Below are 21,658 nucleotides of genomic sequence, written 5' to 3'. Positions count from 1 at the left end.
ACCGGATACATGGGCTCGTCCAACTGTGGACCCACCACCCGCAGGAGGAACATGAAGGGTCCGGTGCAGTGTGGATCGGGTGGCAGACCAAGGCGGGAGCCTTGGCGGTCCAATCCCCGGACAAGGAAACTAGTTTTTGGGACATGGAACGTCACCTCGCTGGCGGGGAAGGAGCCGGAGCTTGTGGCAGAGGTTGAGCGGTACCGGCTTGATATAGTCGGACTCACCTCGACACATTGCATTGGCTCTGGAACCCGAGACCTGGAGAGGGGTTGGACACTCTACTTTGCTGGAGTTGCTCCGGGTGAGAGGCGGAGGGCTGGGGTTGGCTTTTTGTTAGCCCCGAGACTCTCTGCCTGTGTGTTGGGGTTTACCCCGGGGGACAAGAGGGTAGCTTCCTTGCGCCTTCGGGTCGGGGAACGGGTCCTGACTGTTGTTTGTGCTTATGGGCCAAATATCAGTTCAGAGTACCCACCCTTTTTGGAGTCCCTGGGACGAGTGCTAGATAGTACTCCATCAGGGGACTGCATTGTCCTGCTGGGGGACTTCAATGCTCACGTGGGCAATGACAGCTTGACCTGGAGGGGTGTGATTGGGAGGAACGGCCCACCTGATCAGAACTCGAGCGGTGTTTTGTTATTGGACTTCTGTGCAAGCCGCAGTTTGGCCATAACGAACACCATGTTCGAACATAAGGATGCCCACCGGTACACTTGGTACCAGGGCAGCCTAGGTCGCAGGTCGATGATAGATTTTGTAGTCGTATCATCTGACCTGCGACCGTATGTTTTGGACACCCGAGTGAAGAGAGGGGCGGAGCTGTCAACTGATCACCACCTGGTGGTGAGTTGGATCAGATGGCAAGGGAACATGCCGCGTAGACCTGGCAGACCCAAACGCATAGTGAGGGTCTGCTGGGAACGCCTGGCAGAAGAACCTGTCAAAACGGTCTTCAACTCCCACCTCCGGCAGAGCTTTGACCACGTCCCGAGAGCAGTGGGGGACATTGAGTCCGAGTGGGCCTTGTTCCACTCTGCGATTGTCGAGGCGGCTGTTGCTAGCTGTGGCCGTAAGGTGGCCGGTGCCAGTCGTGGTGGCAACCCCCGTACCCGCTGGTGGACACCAGAGGTTCGGGGAGCCGTCAGGCTGAAGAAGGAGGCCTACAGGGCGTGGCTGGTCTGTGGGTCTCCGGAGGCAGCAGACAGGTACCGGATAGCCAAGCGGGGTGCAGCAGTGGCAGTTGCCGAGGCAAAATCTCGGGCGTGGGAGGAGTTTGGTGAGGCCATGGAGAAAGACTATCGATCGGCTCCAAAGAGGTTCTGGCAAACTGTCCGGCGCCTCAGGAGAGGAAGGCAGCAACTCGCTCACACTGTTTACAGTGGGGATGGGGAGCTGCTGACGTCAACTGAGGCTATAGTCGGACGGTGGAAGGAATACTTTGAGGAGCTCCTCAATCCCACCAATGCGCATTCCGAGGAGGAACCAGAGCTGGGAGGCCTGGGGATGGACTGTCCGATCTCGGGGGCAGAAGTTGCTGAGGTAGTCAAACAACTACACAGCGGCGGAGCCCCGGGGGCGGATGAGGTTCGTCCTGGGTATCTCAAGGCTATGGATGTTGTAGGGCTGTCATGGTTGACACGTCTCTACAACATTGCGTGGTCATCGGGGGCAGTTCCTAGGGAGTGGCAGACCGGGGTGGTGGTCCCCATCTTTAAGAAGGGTGACCTGAGGGTGTGTTCCAACTATAGGGGGATCACACTCCTCAGCCTCCCTGGAAAGGTCTACTCCAAGGTACTGGAGAGGAGGGTCCGATCGATAGTTGAATCTCAGATAGAGGAGGAGCAATGTGGTTTTCGTCCTGGCCGTGGAACTGTGGACCAGCTCTATACCCTTGCAAGGGTGATGGAGGGGGCATGGGAGTTTGCCCAACCAATCCACATGTGCTTTGTGGATTTGGAGAAGGCTTATGACCGTGTCCCCAGGGGCACCCTGTGGGGGACGCTCCAGGAGTATGGGGTGGGTGGCTTTCTGTTAAGGGCCATTCAGTCCCTTTACCAGAGGAGCGTGAGTTTGGTCCGCATAGCCGGTAGTAAGTCGGACCTGTTCCCAGTGAGGGTTGGACTCCGCCAGGGCTGCCCTTTGTCACCGGTTCTGTTCATCACTTTTATGGACAGAATTTCTAGACGCAGCCGTGGTGTGGAGTGTGTCGAGTTTGGTAGCAGGAGAATCTCGTCTCTGCTTTTTGCGGATGATGTGGTCCTCCTAGCTTCATCCAGCTCTGACCTTCAGCTCTTGCTGGGTAGGTTCGCGGCCGAATGTGAAGCGGCTGGGATGAGGATCAGCACCTCCAAATCTGAGACCATGGTTCTCGACCGGAAAAGGGTGGCTTGCCACCTCCGGGTCGGGGGAGAGGTCCTACCTCAAGTGGAGGAGTTTAAGTATCTCGGGGTCTTGTTCACGAGTGAGGGTAGGAGGGATCGGGAGATCGACAGGCGGATTGGTTCGGCATCTGCAGTGATGCGGACGCTGAGCCGATCTGTCGTGGGGAAGAGGGAGCTGAGCCAGAAAGCCAGGCTCTCGATTTACCGGTCGATCTACGTCCCAATCCTCACCTATGGTCATGAGCTTTGGGTAATGACCGAAAGAACGAGATCGCGGATACAAGCGGCCGAAATGAGTTTCCTCCGTAGGGTGGCCGGGCTCAGCCTTAGAGATAGGGTGAGGAGCTCGGACATTCGGGAGGGACTCGGAGTAGAACCGCTGCTCCTCCGGATCGAAAGGAGCCAGTTGAGGTGGTTTGGGCATCTGGTCAGGATGCCTCCTGGACGCCTCCCTGGGGAGGTGTTTCGGGCATGTCCTGCCGGCAGAAGGCCCCCGGGTCGACCCAGGACACGTTGGAGAAGTTACATCTCCAATCTGGTCCGGGAACGCCTTGGGGTCCTGCCGGAGGAGCTGGTGGACAAGGCCGGGGAGAGGACGGCCTGGAGCTCCCTAGTTGGGATGCTGCCCCCGCGACCCGGACCCGGATAAGCGGAGGAAGACGAGACGAGACGAGATGCATCAAAAAATCCGTGAATGAAACCCTCCCAGTAGCATCTAATAATGGGCTGCTCAACTTGTAGCTTAGCCAGTGCTAGCTAAAACGTTGTAGTTTTGGCTAACTCTAATTTCCCTGTTTGTGTGTGTTCCCAGCTATGCAGAGGAAGCCAGTGGTCACAGAGGTCCGCACACCCACAGACACCTGGAGCGGTCTCGGCTTCTCCAAGTCAATGCCAGCTGAGGCCATCAAAGAGCTCCGTAACATCAGCCGGCGCAGCTACAAACCCTACTTGAGCACCAGCAATAATCAGCAACAGGTGCATTTCAGCCTAATGCCACATTAACACATTATTAAGCCTAATGCCACATTAACAAATTATTAATGCACACAGTCTCCACAACAAAATTTATTTCAGCCATTGGAAGACCACATTTATTTGTATCTAAATGTCTTTTCCCCATCTTGCAAAGATCTTGAGCTCTCTGAAGGCCATCGTGGATTAAGAAAAAAACATTCTGATGGATTAGCTGCTTTGTACTGAGGTGACCTGGCCTAATCTTTGCAGAACATAAAATTGCTTTAGAACAGAACGTTACCTCACAGGCTGTGTAGGAGACATAATGGTTGCAACACCTCATTTGCCCCTTTGTTTTGCGCTGATGACTCAGAAATGGAGGGAATTGGAAATGATACCAGTTTGCTTACTGGCAAGTTTAAGCCTTTTCTATGAACTTCACTTCTTAGTGGTTTAAATTTAAAGGCGATTTAAAGGTGTGGAACACTGAAAAAACATTTTTTTAATAAATATTTCTTATTATGATCGGTCACTTTGAGTTTTTCATGCAGGCTGAACATGAAAATAATCTCCTTAATCTATCTCCTGCATTAGCTTTATAATAGAAAATAGATGTTGAAACGCTAGGACTCACCCATCTTGGCACATGGGGGGAAGGCTGTTGTTGTTTTAGTGACCAGAAAATAGCATGGAACGTCTCGGCTAGTGGAAGCTAACAGTTAGCTTTAGCAACTCAACCAAACATGGCATAAGCTCCTTCAGGGTTTGTGTTATTTGTGGACATAAAACGTCCACAATGGAATAAGTGGAAAATGGATTAAGTGGTAGAGTCTAGTTTGCTGTTATCCAATCCGAGGTGAGATCAGGAGATAAAACTCCACATCCTGCTGTCTGCTGCCACTCTGATGCAGCAGACTTGTCCGTGCTGATCCAAGCACTTCTGCCCCCACTCAAGTATGACTTGCAAAGCATTCATTTCTACCAGAAACCACTGCAAAATATTGATTCAATGAGTGTTTAACACCTTTAAAGCTACACAGCTATCCCGTCCTGACTCTATGGTAGATCTAAGATTTTTCCGAGTATTGGGCCATAAAGGGGCCACAATATTTATAAAGGGGCCAAGTATTAGTCCTACCTCCTAACACAAGCTGAATATTCCTATTTTGCTCATTAGCACCACTAGTGTTTGGATTTATAATTGCATCAACCTGTAATCTGATGAGATTACAGATAACTGGCAGATAACTGAGTTTTTTTTTTTAAATTAGATTCCAGCAGGGGCAATGCCTCTGTGGCCCCACCCCTAGAACCGCTAATGCTTTGACCTATTATTTAGATTTAGTTACTGAACGGGAGACCTTCTGCAAAACGAGTTTGCCTGGAAATGTCACGCTGTCTTGCAAAATGGAAAATAAAGCACTTTAATTAGCTTCAACCTGTAAATAGCTGACACTATTCATAATCCTCATTAGAAGATTACTTTAATAATTTTCAATTTAATTAAAGTTTTTTTATATCGCGCCAAATCACGACAAGAGTCGTCTCAAGGTACTTCACATTGTAAACATTCCAATTCAGGTCAGTTCATTAAGCCAATCAGTAAAAAGTTTCCTATATAAGGAACCCAGCAGATTGCATCAAGTCACTGACTAGTGTCAGTGTCTTTACAGCAATCCTCATGCTAAACAAGCATGTAGCGACAGTGGAGAGGAAAACTCCCCTTTAACAGGAAGAAACCTCCAGAGGATCCTGGCTCAGTATAAGCAGCCATCCACTATGAGTCACTGGGCATCGAGAAGACAGACATTTTGCCACTTTCCATTGCATTTGGCAGTTCCTTTAAATCAGTTGTAGTAATTTCTAGCCTAGTGAACTAGACCAAATTCTTGCTTTGCAAAGTTTGGTCTAGGCATGCTCCATTGGAACCTCAGCAGCTCCTACCAGGACTCTGGCTAGCCAATCACAGCTCTCTAGAGGGGTTTCAAACACATAAAGAGCTGTGATTGGTCCATAATGGTGGGCCAATCATAGTGTTCTATTCTGCTTAGTGAACAAATCACAGAGCTTTATCCACTTTGTGGGCCAATCAGGGCACTCTATATGCCTGGTGGGTGGGATGATGCAACAGAGTGAAACAAGAGTATGTCACATTCATTGTCCAGTGGAATGTGGAGATCATTTGAAAGACAACGGTAGAACCCGCCCCACAACCGAGAGCCGTCAATGGAGCATGGCCAGACTAAATAATACATTTATTTAGTCTGGCTTGCCAGGCTAAGAAATTTTAGCATTTTTCTAGATCTTGTTGTTTTTCTGGAACAGAAAAATCAGTGAACCCCCCAGAATAGTTTCAGATTCATGAGGTTTTTTCTGATTTCATCTCTCACATCATCAGTTGGGGTTTACACTTTGATACAAGCTAAAAAACATATTTTATTACCTTTCCAGAGTCACGTTCTCTCCCATTTGCCTTGCTAAATCCAGGAGGTGACCTTTCTTTCCCCTGACTAGACAGTGAAGCTGCTGATGTAGTGACTTTTGCTGTCCACGCCTTTGGGGTAATTTTTTGCTGTGCTTGTTTCACTGCACCACAGCCTCATTTGTTGCTATCACCCTCTAACAGTTTGAAGCATTTATCTCTCTGTGTGGTAAGTGCTGCCAATTTGCACGCTCAGTTACTCTGGATGTGATACCATCGTCACAGTCAACACAGCAACCTGTTTAGCTGACTCGTTTTAGCTCATCTCCCTGACTTTTTAAACACTGTGAATCCCCGAGCTGCCCATTTTCCACATGAAAATTCATTCACTCGGAGAGCTTGCAGCAGTTTCATTATAATTTTATTAAAGCACAGATTTAAAAAAAAGAGTTGAAAATAAGAACCTGTGACCAAGCAAGAAAGTGCTGAAGCAGTTTCAAATGTGTTCAGAGAAAATTAAAAGTAGTTAATCTTTATTTTAGCCACACTTTCTTTCTTTGTGTCTCCATCTAGCCCTGGGCCGCTCAGACTGGGAAGGTGTGTAATGGCAGCGACTCTGAAAACTGGAGGGAAAGACGTGGATCCGCATCCCATCCTTCATCTTCCTCCTCTCCGTCCTCCCCCTCCTCCCCTACCTTCTCCTCTCCCCCCTCCCCCTTTCCTGCATTTACAGCACAATCGAACAGAAGCAGAATCGACAAACCCTGTAGGTTCTTTTAAAGATTTTCAAAACCAAATGGATCTCTCTGGCTTCCTGACTGTTAACCTCGTAATCCTGATGCTCAGCGGAAAGCTTCGTCAGCAGCGGCGGCTACTTTGAAGACGAGTGCTCGTTGAGAAGGGCGTCGACCTGCAGCCAGCGTAGTCCCTCCCCGCTCGTGAAGGATGACCTGCCTGAGCTGCTCAGCCAACTCGGACTAATCAAATACATTGATGTGTTTGAACAACAAGAGGTGACACTCAGAGAAGTTCAGTGTGAAAGTACTATCCACACGTGAAATGTTTGTAGTGATGTCCTGATTAGTTATTTATTTTGTGTCCTTAAAACAAATAAGTCATGTAAGAATAATCATCACACACAGCACAACATAACAACCATTACATGTATTTGCAGGACGACAGTTTATCTACACCAATCAGAGTTTGTCTCTTTCTCACTTCAAACAGAAGTCTCGTGTCACCATCCATTTATAAAGGTTATTTTAAACAACAATCATTTCTAATGAATACTATTCGTTGATCTGCAATCAGTATTAAACACACCTGTAGACATGAATTATACACAACCAGGATCCTGAAACACCAGCAGGTTGTGTTCAAAGGCCAACAGTGTTTATAAAAATAAGTCCCAAACTGTGCAGAGTTCTTCTCTGATTTAGCTAATTAAAAAACACACAAACTGCAGGAATATGAGAAACAAAGAGCTGCTGTTCCACTGCTAATTTGGTGAAATTTAGCAGTAATTCAAACAGAAACAAATAAAGCTAACTCAGACTTTTTTTCTCTTTGTTTCATTCAAAGTGTTAAAAAAATATATACACAAACAACAACAACAACAACAAAATGCGTAAACATGAACACCAAACAGTTTGAATGAAAAGGGCCAGAAGGAAGAAATGTCCTATATTATCTGCCCCATTTACAAACCAAACTTTTAAAATAATGCTTCCATACAATTCTCAATAAACAACAAAACAAAACGAAACACAGATTCATTTTATATTCTTGTAACTTACAGACCTAATCAGACACCAACTGAATTTAGCATTTTCGAGTCAGTGTATTTATATAGCATCAGATCATAACAAGAGTCATCTCAGGGCCCTTTGCAAAGTAAACATTCCAACTGAACCTACTTATCAGTGCATTAAGTGCAGTTCATCATTTAAATTAGTTAAACGTTTCCTATATAAGGAAGCCCAGCAAATTGCATTGAGCGACTTTTCAGCAATCTTCATACTGAGCAAGCATGTAACGACAGTGGAGAGGAAAAACTCCCCTTTAACAGGAAGAAACCTCTAGCAGAACCTGGCTCAGTGTGAGCAGGTAACTGTCACGGCCAACTGGGGGGTTGAGATGATGGAGCAGATTAAAAATAAACAGATGAACTGGAGTGGGAGTACTTTCTGTGATAACGAAAGTAAAACATTAACAGCAGGAGAGGGAGAATGTTTAGTGGTTGGCAGTAGTGTGCCAGCTGATGGCCCCTCCAGGAGGGCATCACAGCTCAGCAGAACGTCAGACCCAGCTTCTCTGCAGAGAAAAACACTAAGAGAAAACATAAAGTTGACAGTTGAAATAAGAGGACATGAGATAATACAAGAGCAGCGATAGAAGAAAGTAGCAGAGTGTGGCTTTCATTGGCTATTATTCCCTTTGGGCCCCTGCTTCGGCTCCTGATGAAAAGAGCTTGTGACATTTTATTGTACAGCTGAAAACCAAACATAGTAGAGCAGCAGCAGAGGTCAGGGGCAGAGTTGGCACAGATACCATGAATGAAAAAAAAAAAACAGTGGTTGGCTAGCCTGGCGAGCCATTCTATCATGTGAATATCTAGTCTGGCCATGGCCATGACCCATAGACAGATTTCAGCCATGGGGAGAATCTATGGTTGTCTTTCAAACTGTCTCCTCATGCTATTGGACACTGAGTAACATGACATACTCACTGCTATGGATGTCAGTTAACGCAGCTTTTTTTTCCTTCTTTTGCTCAGTTGGTAACATCCAACCGACCAAACCTTTTACATATCCACAACATAGAAATGTCTTGATCCGATCTCAATTATTTCGCCTAGAGGTGCCGATCACTAGCCTAGAAATCTAGAATGACAGTAGCAGAAGCAACACAGACTCAGCTCTGATTGTCGGTCTAGCCACGCTCCATCAGAACCTCAGCAGGCCTGAACAGTCTGGTGTCCTGCCAATCACGGTGCTCTATCGCTTTAGTAGGCGAGGTGTTACAGTGACTGAGCGAAACAACAAAGATTCTTCTTTGGCAGTGCATGGTGGACTGCCCCGTGACATCTGTAGCTGTGAGTCACGTTGCTCTTTGTCCAATAATACGTGGAGACAGTTTGAAAGACAACCCCAGGACTGAGGTGCCGTACTTCCGATAATATTTATAGAAATGACAACTAAAAATAATTGATTGTGTGAAAATTAGGTTATAGTCAACTCAGAAAGGCATAACACTGGATAGTGGATGAGCTGGTGAAGAGCAGCCAGATTTATGCATAATAAATGATCTCCAATATCTGTACTCACCCAGATCGACTACCAGACCTTCCTCACTCTGTCTGACGAAGATCTGAAAGAAGTAGGCGTCTCTACCTTTGGAGCGAGACGCAAGATGTTGCTAGCAATCTCAGGTGAGAAACTGCTTTCCTGCCGCTAATGACCCCATGTCCATCTGTTAAAGTGATATTTTGTTTGTTTCATCCTTTTAAAACAATTATCTGACCCAGACCTGAACAAGAGCAGGAGGAGGCTTTCAGACGCGCCCTCCATCAAGCCTGTTTACTTGGAAGGAGGCGCGAGTGGCAGACTTCCACGCATCATGGATGTAGATGCTGCAGCTCAGAATAACCGCTGGTGAAGGGAGACGCAGACCAGCTCTGAGCTCTAGAATAATGCAGAAGTTTTCTAATTACACGCTGATTGCTGTTGCCAGAAAACTTCATGTTACCAGAAATGGAGAAGCCTGAAGTTGGAGCAAAAGGTGTGAAAATGTTGATTTCCAGTGCCTTTCTTCAACAGCAACAACCCAAAGTTTATTTTTTATAAAACCGAAGACAGTATTGTCCTCTTTACAAAGACATGGTGATTACAGCTTTTTGTTGTATTTTTACCTGTTTAAGGGCCTTACTTATGCAAATGAGCTTAGACTAGGTTAACCTCTTTTGCTGAAACTGTAAATTCCTAAAGAACATTACCTTTCCTAAAACACTGTAATAAAGAAAATAATTTAGTTTTAGTTTCTTTATCAAAACTGAGCATGTATGCTTTGATAATATAACAGAAACACAAATACAAAGTGTACCATCTTTTATTTCTTGGAAAACAATTTTTCTCTAATAAATTAAAGGCTTTTGAATTAGAGTGGCAATCTCTTTGTGCTCTGGTCAGAGCTGGGAGTTCGTCACTAGAGGGCACTGGTGTCACACAGGGATTAGAAATAACAGAGACAAAAATGTTGGATATATTTTCCAGTGATGACAGGAATGCAGGCTCTTGAGGACAAGGTGGGGTTAGCTTCAAATTAGACAACAGTGGTATTAAGACAAGGACACCTTCATACAAAATTAGAGGTTAAAACAGAATCTGGGAAGTTTATTTCTCATTTACCAATCATTCAACAGCTTAAATTCAATTTATTATTTTATTAGTGAAATTCTGAACCTTTTGAAAGAGTGGTAGTGAAAAGAAGTCTCTCATTAGGTTGCAAAGAATCATAATATTGGGTGACATTTGGAAAAGATCTAACATCACTTTACTTGTGTGTGTGTGTGTGTGTGTGTGTGTGTGTGTGTGTGTGTGTGTTGATTCGTTCAGGAGTTCTTTGAGCCATTTGGTTCATTGTCAGGTAGGTATGAGAAAGAAAGAAAGAAAGAAAGAAAGAGGGAGAAAGAGAGAGAGAAAGAGAGAGAGAGAGAGAGAGAGAGAGAGAGAGAGAGAGAGAGAGAGAGAGAGAGAGAGAAAGAGAAAGAGAGAGAGAGAGAGTGTGTTGGACTGTGACCGATTAGGGAGAGATGATCCCTGCTTATTACAATGTCTCTGCCAATTACATGGATGGGCTTTGGACCAGTGGTCTTCAAATCCGGTCCTTGGACTCTGGAGCACTGTTGGATTTCCATTCTGTCAGGTAGTTAATTGCATCCCTCTGAGGTCAGAGGTCTAAATTGGTCTGTGATCACAAAGCTAGAATGGAAGCTGCCAGGAAAAAAAACGAGCAGCACTCTGAGCCACTTTAACATTAAACCTGTGAAGCGACAATTTTGGCACATGATGTGGTTCGATGGTGAAGATGCAGAATGCAGCAGTGAGCAAACTCCAGTGAAGACTTGTCTGGGTTTGGCTGGGGTGTTGCTTGGTGCTGGGATACATTTTAAAGGGATGTGAAGATGCAACTAAAGAGGCTCGCTGCAGACGTGTGTGGAAGTGGAAACTTTAAAAGACAATTCACAAAAATACCAGAAGAAAAATATCGAAAGGAAATTGTTTTAGAGGAAACCAGAAGTCTGAGTAGGACTGAGGACCTCGAATATCCACCCTCCCAAAATATAGCGCCCACACCACCCCGCCTTTAAAAAAAAATCCATCTTCATGTACTGTAACCGCACAAGTGCTTTGTGAAGCACATTCATAGGCATGCCAGACCTGTAGGTGGAAGCAGTTCCTCCAAATCCTATCCATTTTGTCTTCCTGCTCAACTTCAACAAAACATGAAGCATGTCGCCTAGCTTGTTTGTGACTAGGGTTGTCACGGTATGAAAATTTAACCTCACGGTTATTGTGACCAAAATTATCACGGTTTTCGGTATTATCGCGGTATTTTTTAAACGGTGTTGCATATGTTCAGAAAGCATTGATAGTCCTGTTCTACCCAAACTGAAATAGTTCTGAAAAGGTTTAACAGTGTTTATTAAACCTAAAATAACACAAAGCCTTAGCAAAAGTGCAACTTTTCACAAGTAAAGGAACAAATAGCTTCTTTTTCTGGAACATGTTACCGATAAAAAAAATGCAAGGCATCAGTGCGTAAAGAGGACGAGCAGCTTGCAGCGTGACCGTGCGCAAGCGCCATCTTACTCATCTTACTTACTTACTTACTTACGTTACAGTAGTCAGTGCAGGTTTAAATTATACAAATCCAAACATTCAAAACATAAACAATATGTAAACAAATCAAAGAAACACCACTTGTTTTCTCATATACTTGTTTTCTTCATTATCAAAATGAAAATCTAAAACTCCAGTCCACGCTTGACTTGAGCGCTGTACAAGTCAACCTTAAAAAATATGTATTTAAAATAAATAGCCACTTTAAACAAATTACTAAAATAACTACTACACTATGTAATCAAATCCAAATGTTCAAGTATAAATGGCATTGAATAAGTAAACAAATCAATGACAAGGAACTAATCGTATATTTCTCTTCATCATCAACAAATAAGATGCTTCATCCAGCAACGGGGTGTCCGTGACACGGTTTAAAAGCTGGCAGAGGACACTGCGGCTGCAGCATATAGTGTCTCGTTGCATTCTCCCTCAACCAAAAGTCCTCACGTCATGCATTTAAGCTAAAATGCTAATGTTAACTTACCTTGCACTGGCTGTAGAGACGTGGGTGATGGTCACGCAGATGTGCCATTAGATTCGAAGTGTTGCTGCCTTTTGCAGACACTTGTTTCCTGCATGTTCTGCAAACGGGATAGCAGTCTTCTATTAACTGTCCCTCAGCATTTTTCAGAAATCCAAAATATGCCCATGCTTCCGATTTAGTCTTCTTTGAGGGCTGATGGATGTCCTGGGCGCTGCCGTCTCCTCCTTCGGCCATTATTTCAGCTTCAAAGTTTTGGTGCCGTTGCAAACTAAAAAGTGCGTGTGCGCGCCGCGGGAACTTCAGCTGAAGCGACGGTGGCTGGTAAGGGTCACCGCGCTGAAACCGCGGCCACGGTAAACCCACCGAGATAATATAGTTTTTTAAAAACTGGACGGTTATTTTTATTGTCAACTTTTTTACCGGGTTTTACCACTTTACCGGTTACCATGACAACCCTATTTGTGACTGATAAGGAGGTCAAATTGCTAAAAGACAAAAAGCGCTTGGACGATTGATAACACGAGCACAGCTCTGAGGGCATCCGTGTTGAAGTGCCAGCACAGGTCGCGCTGGTGCCGTCAGCACTTTTGTTGCAGACGGTGATGTTGTGAAACCTAAAGCTCAGGTTATTTCTGTCCACACAGAAACGCTCAAAACGGAGAACACACAAATCTTCACTTTGGCCGGAGTTTTAAAAAAGTTTCGTTCTTGTTGCGTAAATCTGCATTTCCGTGTGGATGACCGGCCGAATCGTAGAAAAATATCTTCGTTTTTTTGAGACACCCGTCTACATGTAGACAGGGCCCAAGTCTAAATACACAATCTGTTATAGTCTTTAATGTTTATTTATCTATTTTTATTTCTGGGATTCCTCAGTGTTCCTGAAAACCATCCAAGGCCCCAGTAAAACTATCTTTGCACGTATTATAATCCAATCAGAAACAAAGAAAAAACAAAACAAAACCACTGATAACTGTACTCACCTGTTTCCATGGTTACCTTGGGTTGATGGGAGGATCTGTCCAGCAGAGGGGGGGGGGGGGGGGGGGGGGATCAGTGGGTATTAAAGCGAAGAGCTAATGGAGAACTGAAACAGCAACAAAGCGCCCGAGGAATAAACCAAACCACACATTCCCCTCACTGTGATGAAGATTGAACTCACTTCAGGAAAGTGAAAAGGTGAACAGAAGAAATAGAAACAGTAAAAACTGTGTGTGTGTGTGTGTGTGTGTGTGTGTGTGTGTGTGTGTTAACAACAGGGGCCTGTATGATAGATGTGCTACTGAAGATCTGAAATTAATCGCTATGCGGTAAAAAAAAAGATGACTAAAGTGTTTTTGGTTGAATGTAATGTTTCTGCTGTACTTCCTGCTTTACATTGAGCTGAGCTACAAATGAGAAGTCCAGTTTCCTTTGAGTTAGCAGAGGCGAGAGTTATTTGGAGATGTGCTACAGATGTTTAGACAGATCACGACAAGCTGTTTCTTTTCCCTGCCTATGCTCGTTTATATTGATGTACTGTTATGAGCTAAAGAATAATCTGCACTTGTAAAAATAAGCTCTTTGGACGGACTGGCACTGTTCCTCACTGCAAGAGGTCTGCTGTTTTTATCAACTCTAGAATTTAGGTTTGAAGTTTCATCTTGTGTAGATGCATTCCTTCCTCCTTCAGATTAGACTCTCAAATATTGGTAGATCTGTTGATTTAGCGTCAGTCAGCAAATAGTATATGTGAAGCTTTTTCACGCTGCACCCAGGCTTTGTAGGTATAAGAAGAAGCCATCTGCCACTGTTCTCTACATACCCATTTTTGTCAGTACACTTACTACGGTCTCTAGTATAATTGAATGCCTTGTGACTTTTATTGATCTGTCACCATAATTAAATTGTATGGAGAGCTATGGAAAGCAAAGGTACTTTAAGTACCCAGACTAAAGGATTACATGCTTGCATTAAGCAAACTGCTGTCACAGTGAGTTTGCTCCAGCTTACCAGGGAAATCTGTCACCAGAAGATTAAAGAATTTAGACTCTGAAATAAAGCAAATGTTGGTCACAGGTGCTTTATGGTAGGGAAGTATACATCTAAATTAACTCTTTACAACAGATTGGTAAATGATTATGGTTGGCCCAGGTTTTGTCTACATTAAATGTCAGTTTGGCCCCAGCCTCTAACCAGAATGTCTCTAAACATTTGCGTAGATAAAAAAGTTCCTGATGAGTTTCAGAAATAAGCTTTTTGGAAACTTGACATATTTCAAAGGTTATTTTGCAAGATTGACGTACTGTCAAATAAATTGCAAATCACCATGAACGTACCCTGAATCTTTCCCAATTTACTGTATCTTAGTGTAACTTTGTGTCTAAAACAAGTCATTTCTAGTCACTAACAGGGCTGTCCAGTGATGTAATAGTGTTACAGTTTAGTTAGCCTTATATCATCAATCCTGTTTTAACAAATGTGCCCACAGCTGTTGTATAGGAGCTAACTAGCAAGTGTATAAATCATGGATATTTGAAAAGGTTGTAGAAAACCTAGAAAATCTCAAACACTAAAGGCATGAGATGATGCTCTATAAAGTCCCAGTTAACAAACCTGCTCCTCACAGTTAAGCCAATTCTTTATTCTGCCCTGACGGTGTCTTTTGTGAACTGCTGAGTTAGCTTTTTCAAACCAAAAGATTCAGTTGTCCTTCCAGCCTCTGATTGTTCGTATGTTTTCAAAGTGCTGAGTGGGGTGGTTTAGAGTGGTGAGGTCAGCTTTGTCACTAACCAGTGATATTGCATAAAACACTCATTAAACCGTCATGTTCAGTTTGGTTGTTGTTGGGTTTGTTAGTCCCCTCTCTCTCTATCTCTCTCTCTCGCACACCAATAGGTACGTGATAAGAGTATGTCACGCCGTTGCAGTTTATTTTTTGCCTCCAAGAGGGGGATGCTCCTTTGTCAAGGCTGGGAAAGGTCAGAGCTGATAAAGGGCTTTGATTGTTAGACTGCAGAAGAACTCAAGCATCAGAGAAAAACAAAAGATGCATCCCAACAGCAGGTGAATGTTTTAAAGTGGGGTAAAGGATCTGTTCATAGTCATCACTTTTATGTTCTGGTAGAAATAGATGCAGAGACCAAGTGACAAAGACAAGTAAGGTTCAAAAGACACTAGACGTGCCACTTTACTTAAATTCTCAAATAAATAAAAGTTCACGTCGTTGACACGGTGAAGATTTCAATTTCAAATCACTGAACATTTCCAATGTTGGGAGGCAGAGCAGAGTCTTCTTTCTGCTTAACGCCGTGTGTCCTCCCAGCTCAGGAGCAGCTTCCTCCTCTAGTGTCCATGCACAGACCAAAGGCCTCTGCAGCCCTATGGACCATTTTGCAAATAAACAGCTGGCCGAGACAGCACAGGGCTGCGATGTAGGCCTTAAGAGTTTGCTTTTCTACCTGCTATCTCTCTGCAATGCAATTTCCTACCTCCTGAGATTGGGAGAAGAATCAAAAGGACACTAGACAGCATCAACATAGCAACAAAGTACTGTAGCAGCCAAACAGGCATCACGTTCTGTTTGAGATGCATAGAGCTGGACCTGGCCAGATAAATCTCTCTTTTACAGATACAAGATGAGAAACATGCAACAACAACAACAATACATCATTAATCTCACTGTTTCCTGGGCTTTCTGGACACATTCAAGATCAACAAGTAATTTACAATCCTCCATGAAGTGACAGAAATAGTGGGGGGTGGGGGTGGGGGGGGGGTGCGTCTCAGAGTCTCTGAGCCTCAAAGCATGGCAGCGACTTGCAGAAACACTGGAAGGAGCCCTGTGGTGGAACACAGACCATGATAATTAACCGCTGATGCAACAACAGGGCAAAGGGAGTCCACAATCAGACGTCCGTGGAGGGAACATATTTACATCCAATATGTCAGCTAATGCATCTGGACTCACACACTGGTCAGAGACACTGATACACACAGCAAATAAGGAGTATGAGGATGACGGAAACAAAAAAAGTGTCCATGTTTGAAGGGTTGAAAGATCAGAGAACAGTTTTTAACAGGGGCTTGACCGTTGTTTAAATTTCACACACTCCGTTTTGTATATGAGGAAAGAGAAAAACACTCAAAAGTAAAGTTTGTATGAAGTTCATTGAAGAGAGATAAGGGGACTGCATGATGTGCCAGGATTACAGAGACTGGAATGGCTTCAGATCTGTGCCGAGTTTAAGTTTCCTGGTCAGCTGATGGCAAAGTAAAATGGAACGAAGCTACCAAATATAGCCAATTTCATCATCCTTGTCTTCTTCCTCATCCTCATCATCCTCAATGGTTCCCCTGGGGTGGATCCGGCCCCGTCTTTTCTTCTGCCGACTCCGTTCACTCTGTGAAGGCTCCTCCTCCTGGTCGTCGAGGAGAATAACTGCACCACCACTGCCAAAATCCCCTGATGTCTCTGGGTCCTCGTCTGTAGATAGGTTATCAGCACGTGCAAGAACAGAAGAAACCCTTGGTCATCAACAGTCACAGGTATCGCTGAAAGTTATTCTCCAGTGACTTTTAACATCCAGGTTTGTATGTCTACATACATACATTCATACATCCATACATACATGTGCGTGCACACACACACACACACACACAAACACACACACACACACACACACACACACACACACACACACACACACACACACACACACACACACACACACACACACACACACACACACACACACACACACACACACACACCTACCTACTTAAATACATATGTACCTACCACCCTACCGACATACATGCTTGCCTACCTACCCCCTCCCCCTCTCCCTCCCTCCAGACATAACTACATACGTACGTATCTACCTACCTATGTACCTGTGTATGTACGTACCTAATATCTACCTACCTACCTACCTACGTACATTCGTACGTACGTTCCTACCTACTTATGTACCTACCTGCCAACATCCCTCCCTCCCTCCCTACCTACCTACTACCTACCTACTACCTACCTACCTACCTACCTACCTACCTACCTACCTACCTACCTACCTACCTACCTACTACCTACCTACCTACATTCGTGCGTACGTACCCACCTACTTATGTACCTACATATGTATGTAATTAATATCTACCTACCTAGCTGCTACCTACCTACAGAAGTACCTACAGAAATACGTACCCAATATCTACCTACTTACCTATGTACTTACATATGTATGTACCAAATATTCACCTACCTACATATATGGGCATAAAAAATAAGAGCTTTGGAGACTTTTTCTGAATTCAGTATCATACAAACTTTTTAATTTAGTCTAGATCAAAATGACAAAGTCAGATTTTATTCTTCCATCATTAGGGATTATTAAAAACAAACAAACAAAGGTATTGCTTTTGGTGAGTTCAAAATTTTAAAGATATCGGCCAGAGGCAAAATTCCTTTGAATGGCATGTTTAAAGAAGTATTAAAACCTCAGATGAAAAAGGTTTTTGGATTTTTCACGACTGGAATTTTAAGAAAACCTGATGTTGTTGACTAGTGCGGGAAAAACAGAAACTAACTTCCGTTCTATGCCCTGGGCAGCTGGTGACGTTTCACAAGTAGATCTGCTGAAACAGCTATAGAACACAACCCCCGACTCCAGTGTTTCTGCTTTATAGCAGAGAACAATGTAGCTTCTGAAGCCTCTGCTAGTCAGTCAGATTAGTTTTTTCTCTGGGATACGGCGACGAAAACGGATATACCTGAGTAGTTCAACCGAACTCCAAACCCACTAGCTGGATATCACTACCGGAGGTGCAGACATGTTTTGGACCGTTTGACTCAGAAGACCCGCGACTCGATTTGAACACTGGGGAGGATTCTGTTCATCTTCAGAACCAAAATCTGTACAGTTTGTTTACTTTTATATTTTATTTTTCATTTCTGTGCTCCACCGGGAGCTCTAAGCTGATGAGTTCTCAGCTGGTCTTAGCTCCACCATCTGTCTCAATATAATTCAATAATTTAACCCTGACCCTAATTAAATATGTTGCCAGTTTTACCGCTGTGTGTATATATTGATATAACTCTGGAAAATATGTAACCGATAATTTACCAGAATAAATCTTCCTGATGCTGGAGTAACTCGCTAGCTCGTCTCTTTGTTGTACTAATCCAGGATGGCACGGAGGTTCTACCGGTCCCAGGAGGATCTATTGTTGAAATATGGAGATCATCTTTAGATTATATCTGTCTGTGTGTTTTGTAGCTTTCCTAAATGACTTGTTTTTTCCTTACCGGAGCTAACACGGTTAGCAGTGTTGCTGCAGTCATGCTAATGGGACTTTGGAGTCCAGAAGTACCGGTGCGGTTCTAGATGGATTTATAGATGTAGGTTAATATTTTAGATCAGATCTATGTTATTTAAAAATGAGTGTAGGACACGGACATATGGCTCAGACCTTTTGCTGCAGCTGTAAACACACTTTTCTGGAATAATTAAGAGCACGAAAGAAAACAAAATACAGTTATTCACTATACTAGCAACAGCAGCTACCTTGTTTGACGTGCTGGAGTGACGTATGCGAAACACAGTTCTTTACTCTCTGGAGGAGAGAATTAGGATTTTCTGTAATGATTTATGACAAAATTCCTAACAAAATGAAAAACTGAACCAGTTCATATTTATATTGATGGTAAAGTGTAGTTATACTGCATTTCTACAATTTTAATGCAGAGTTTGGCCAATACCTTTAAAAAAAACAAAAAACAAAAACAAAGCAAAAACTGAAATGAAGAACTCAGATTGGACTCAAGGAAATGGCCTTTTCGGGAACATGTTTAAATCACTGAGCTTAAAAGTGAATGGTTCTCTTGCTTGTTCCAAAGGTGTGCCTCCAGAAAGTTCAGAAGATGAGGATTAAGTGTTATGAGGTGCCACACTAAAACCAAGTCTTAAGTTCTATTCATCATACTTTTCTCATCAGTTTGAAAATACTGCAAAGTGGGTTTGGGGAAACCCCATTATATTCATCTTATACTTCCTCCTCATTTGGTCAAATCTAGTTAATTGTATAACATTGCCACAATTACAGTGCATTTGCTCATAACAGGATTGCACTCCATTACAGGTCTAAAATGCATACAAGCCTGCTGAGTCACTACAGCAGGTACAAACCTCTGTCATCAGCACCTGGTCACACTGAAATAACAGCGTTACAACAAACCAAGAGCACAGAAGAAGAGACAAGGAAGTAAAACCAAGTTTGTTTATTATTCAATGACGTGAAGAGCCAAGGGGGTCTCTTGTCAACTACCTGGCTTCAGTGAAGTCTGGCTAATTAGGGATGAATGCTTGATCCGCTGCAGTCACAGAGTGAACTGGAGTAATTATAGCAGCTTCTGTTTGGAGAGGGGACTTTGGAGGGAAAGTTTTATGAGCTCAGTTTAAAACTGGCTATTTACACCTGTGTACCAGTGCACTTCAGACGAGCTGCACTTATGATCAGTTAGGTGTCCTTGTGTTTGTGCTGTTGAGAGGTGAGCTGTGAGGCTTGTTGTGTGAAGGGGAGAACTCCAAGCTGCTCCAGCCTGAAGCCATTCAAACTGAGTCTGATGAGCTTGTTATACCAGAAACAAAGGAGTGCTGCTGTCCAAGTGTGTGTGTGTGTGTGTGTGTGTGTGTGTATGTGTGTGGTTGCTGGATAAACACCTATCAATATTGGAATCTGCAATTACTGGCTTTTGACTTGTAGATTGGCACTGGTGTGAGCTGTAATGGTCGCCTGTGAACTATTTGATTGGTAATCACTGTGTCTCCCTGGACCTTTCTCGCTAATTATTGTTCTTTTTTTCCACAATGAAATGTTACTGCAGTTGATTTGAAGGCAAGTGTTGGTGTTTTGCTTTTTTGAACATTTTCTTTAAAACATGCTGCTGCTGTCATGCAAAGTGTGATTTAGATATTTTGAAGTTTGGGGTTACTCTCTTCCTTTCTGCAAAAATAAGAATCCAATTTTTAGCAGTGTTTTTTCTTATCTGACCCTGTGACAAACATCTCTATTTGAATAGGAAGATCGAAGTGTTTTATCAGGTCTACATAAGGAGAAATCAGTGGAAGGTGGAATGAAGTAGGAAGACTAGAGGCCCAGTAGGATGGATTTCTCAGAAGACAACCAATCTGCAGATGCCGGGTAAAAACGAAGTACGACATAGGAAAGCTGGTTAGGTTTGAAAGAAAAGCTTCACAGTCTGTGATCAATGAACAAATGAAGGAAGAAGGCAGATTTTCAACTGCGCATCTGCATCGGAGCACTGACGCTGGGAGACATTTAAACGTTTTTAGATAAATGAGTCAGTGGGATGAAAACCAACACAACCACCTAGTAAGGTTTGCTGTTCTGCTTCAGAAACCTTGATTGTGTTGATGTGCTCTGTCTCACCGCAGTTAGGGTTGCCCTGTTTTCTAGAGCCAGCGATCTCATTGCCGTATTTGTCCACACACCAACACTGGCCGGTGCTGCCGTGACACTGAGTAGGTTTGTAGTAGCCCTCGTCGGTACAGCGGGGGATGTAAGAGCCTGGAGAGGAAATGAGTAAGGGAAGTGGGAATGAGGCGGCGTAAAGAGGGAGGAAAGTAAAGGTTATATGTAGTAGGTGAAAACTGAACACATATACTGACCACTGCAGAGGAGAGGTAGCACACACACACACACACACACACACACACACACACACACACACACACACACACACACACACACACACACACACACACACACACACACACACACACACACACACACACACACACACACACACACACACACACACACACACACACACAACCCTCCTGAAGGAGCAACTCTTGAGTAATCGCAGAGGGAGATTAACAATAAACCACTACTCTGAAGGTTGCAGGACAACAATCAAACATGTTGCCTAAAGGGAAACAGTCACTGTCAATAACCCTGAGGCAAACAAGTAACCACACACACACACACACACACGCACGCACGCATCCACGCACACACACACACCTTATGTTTGCTGCCTTCATTTCACCCCGCCTCGGCTTCGTTTTAAAGCCGTACGCTTCGTTTCACAGCAGGTACGCTACACAAGCTGCCCAGTGGGAATCCCTGAATCACTGCTTGGCATTAAAGTCTGTCGCTATGAGAAAGGACCTATATGGTTTTCTGGTTCGTGTTTTAATCCAGCATCAAGAGAACATGGTGACAGACAACTGGCACTTCCCCAGACTGACCTATGAGGCTCTTTCTTCGACTCTGATTCTGGACCCTGCTCTTCTCAGTTTGACAAGGCAGTCCTGCAACAAGAGCAGATACAAACAACACAAGAACATTTATGTCAAATCTGTATGTTTAATAACATTTTCACAGCTGCAGCGTTCATCAGAGGACAAAATAATATGAACACAACTCATCTCACCTGTCTAATGAAACAAATCTAAAATTATCTGATCAAATCAAACAAATAGAATAGGCACAGAGGAATGGTCATGAA

The 21,658-nt window shown here is 43.9% G+C and overlaps 2 protein-coding genes across 3 annotated transcripts in view; one reads left to right on the top strand and one right to left on the bottom strand.

Annotated features, from left to right (window-relative positions):
• Positions 1-9,912, top strand: part of bicc2 (bicaudal C homolog 2) — a 25,347-nt gene extending 15,435 nt beyond the window's left edge. Inside the window, exons 15-19 of one of the 2 annotated variants that reach the window (XR_008562837.2) lie at positions 3,193-3,356; positions 6,331-6,354; positions 6,491-6,523; positions 6,604-6,770; positions 9,088-9,187. Coding sequence is in view for 1 of the 2 variants with exons in the window: in XM_015945176.3 (XP_015800662.3) it covers positions 3,193-3,356; positions 6,331-6,523; positions 6,604-6,770; positions 9,088-9,187; positions 9,284-9,414 (755 nt within the window). In the remaining variant the exon portion in view is untranslated. Of the gene's footprint in view, positions 1-3,192; positions 3,357-6,330; positions 6,524-6,603; positions 6,771-9,087; positions 9,188-9,283 lie in introns of those variants that run through there. The other variant, XM_015945176.3, reaches the window with a different exon arrangement.
• A 5,371-nt stretch (positions 9,913-15,283) lies between these two features.
• spock1 (SPARC (osteonectin), cwcv and kazal like domains proteoglycan 1) overlaps positions 15,284-21,658 on the bottom strand; it is a 202,576-nt gene continuing 196,201 nt past the window's right edge. The window contains exons 12-14 of the mRNA XM_054739040.2: positions 21,399-21,461; positions 20,575-20,712; positions 15,284-16,609 (exon numbers count right to left, since the gene is read on the bottom strand). Coding sequence (XP_054595015.2) covers positions 16,413-16,609; positions 20,575-20,712; positions 21,399-21,461 — 398 coding nt within the window. The 3' untranslated portion in view covers positions 15,284-16,412. The remainder of the gene's footprint in view (positions 16,610-20,574; positions 20,713-21,398; positions 21,462-21,658) is intronic.

Source organism: Nothobranchius furzeri, chromosome 1, assembly GCF_043380555.1.
Source record: "Nothobranchius furzeri strain GRZ-AD chromosome 1, NfurGRZ-RIMD1, whole genome shotgun sequence".
In the NCBI taxonomy this organism is placed as follows: domain Eukaryota; kingdom Metazoa; phylum Chordata; class Actinopteri; order Cyprinodontiformes; family Nothobranchiidae; genus Nothobranchius; species Nothobranchius furzeri.
Note: the sequence above shows the minus strand (reverse complement) of the source record. Positions and strands in the feature narration are given on the sequence as shown.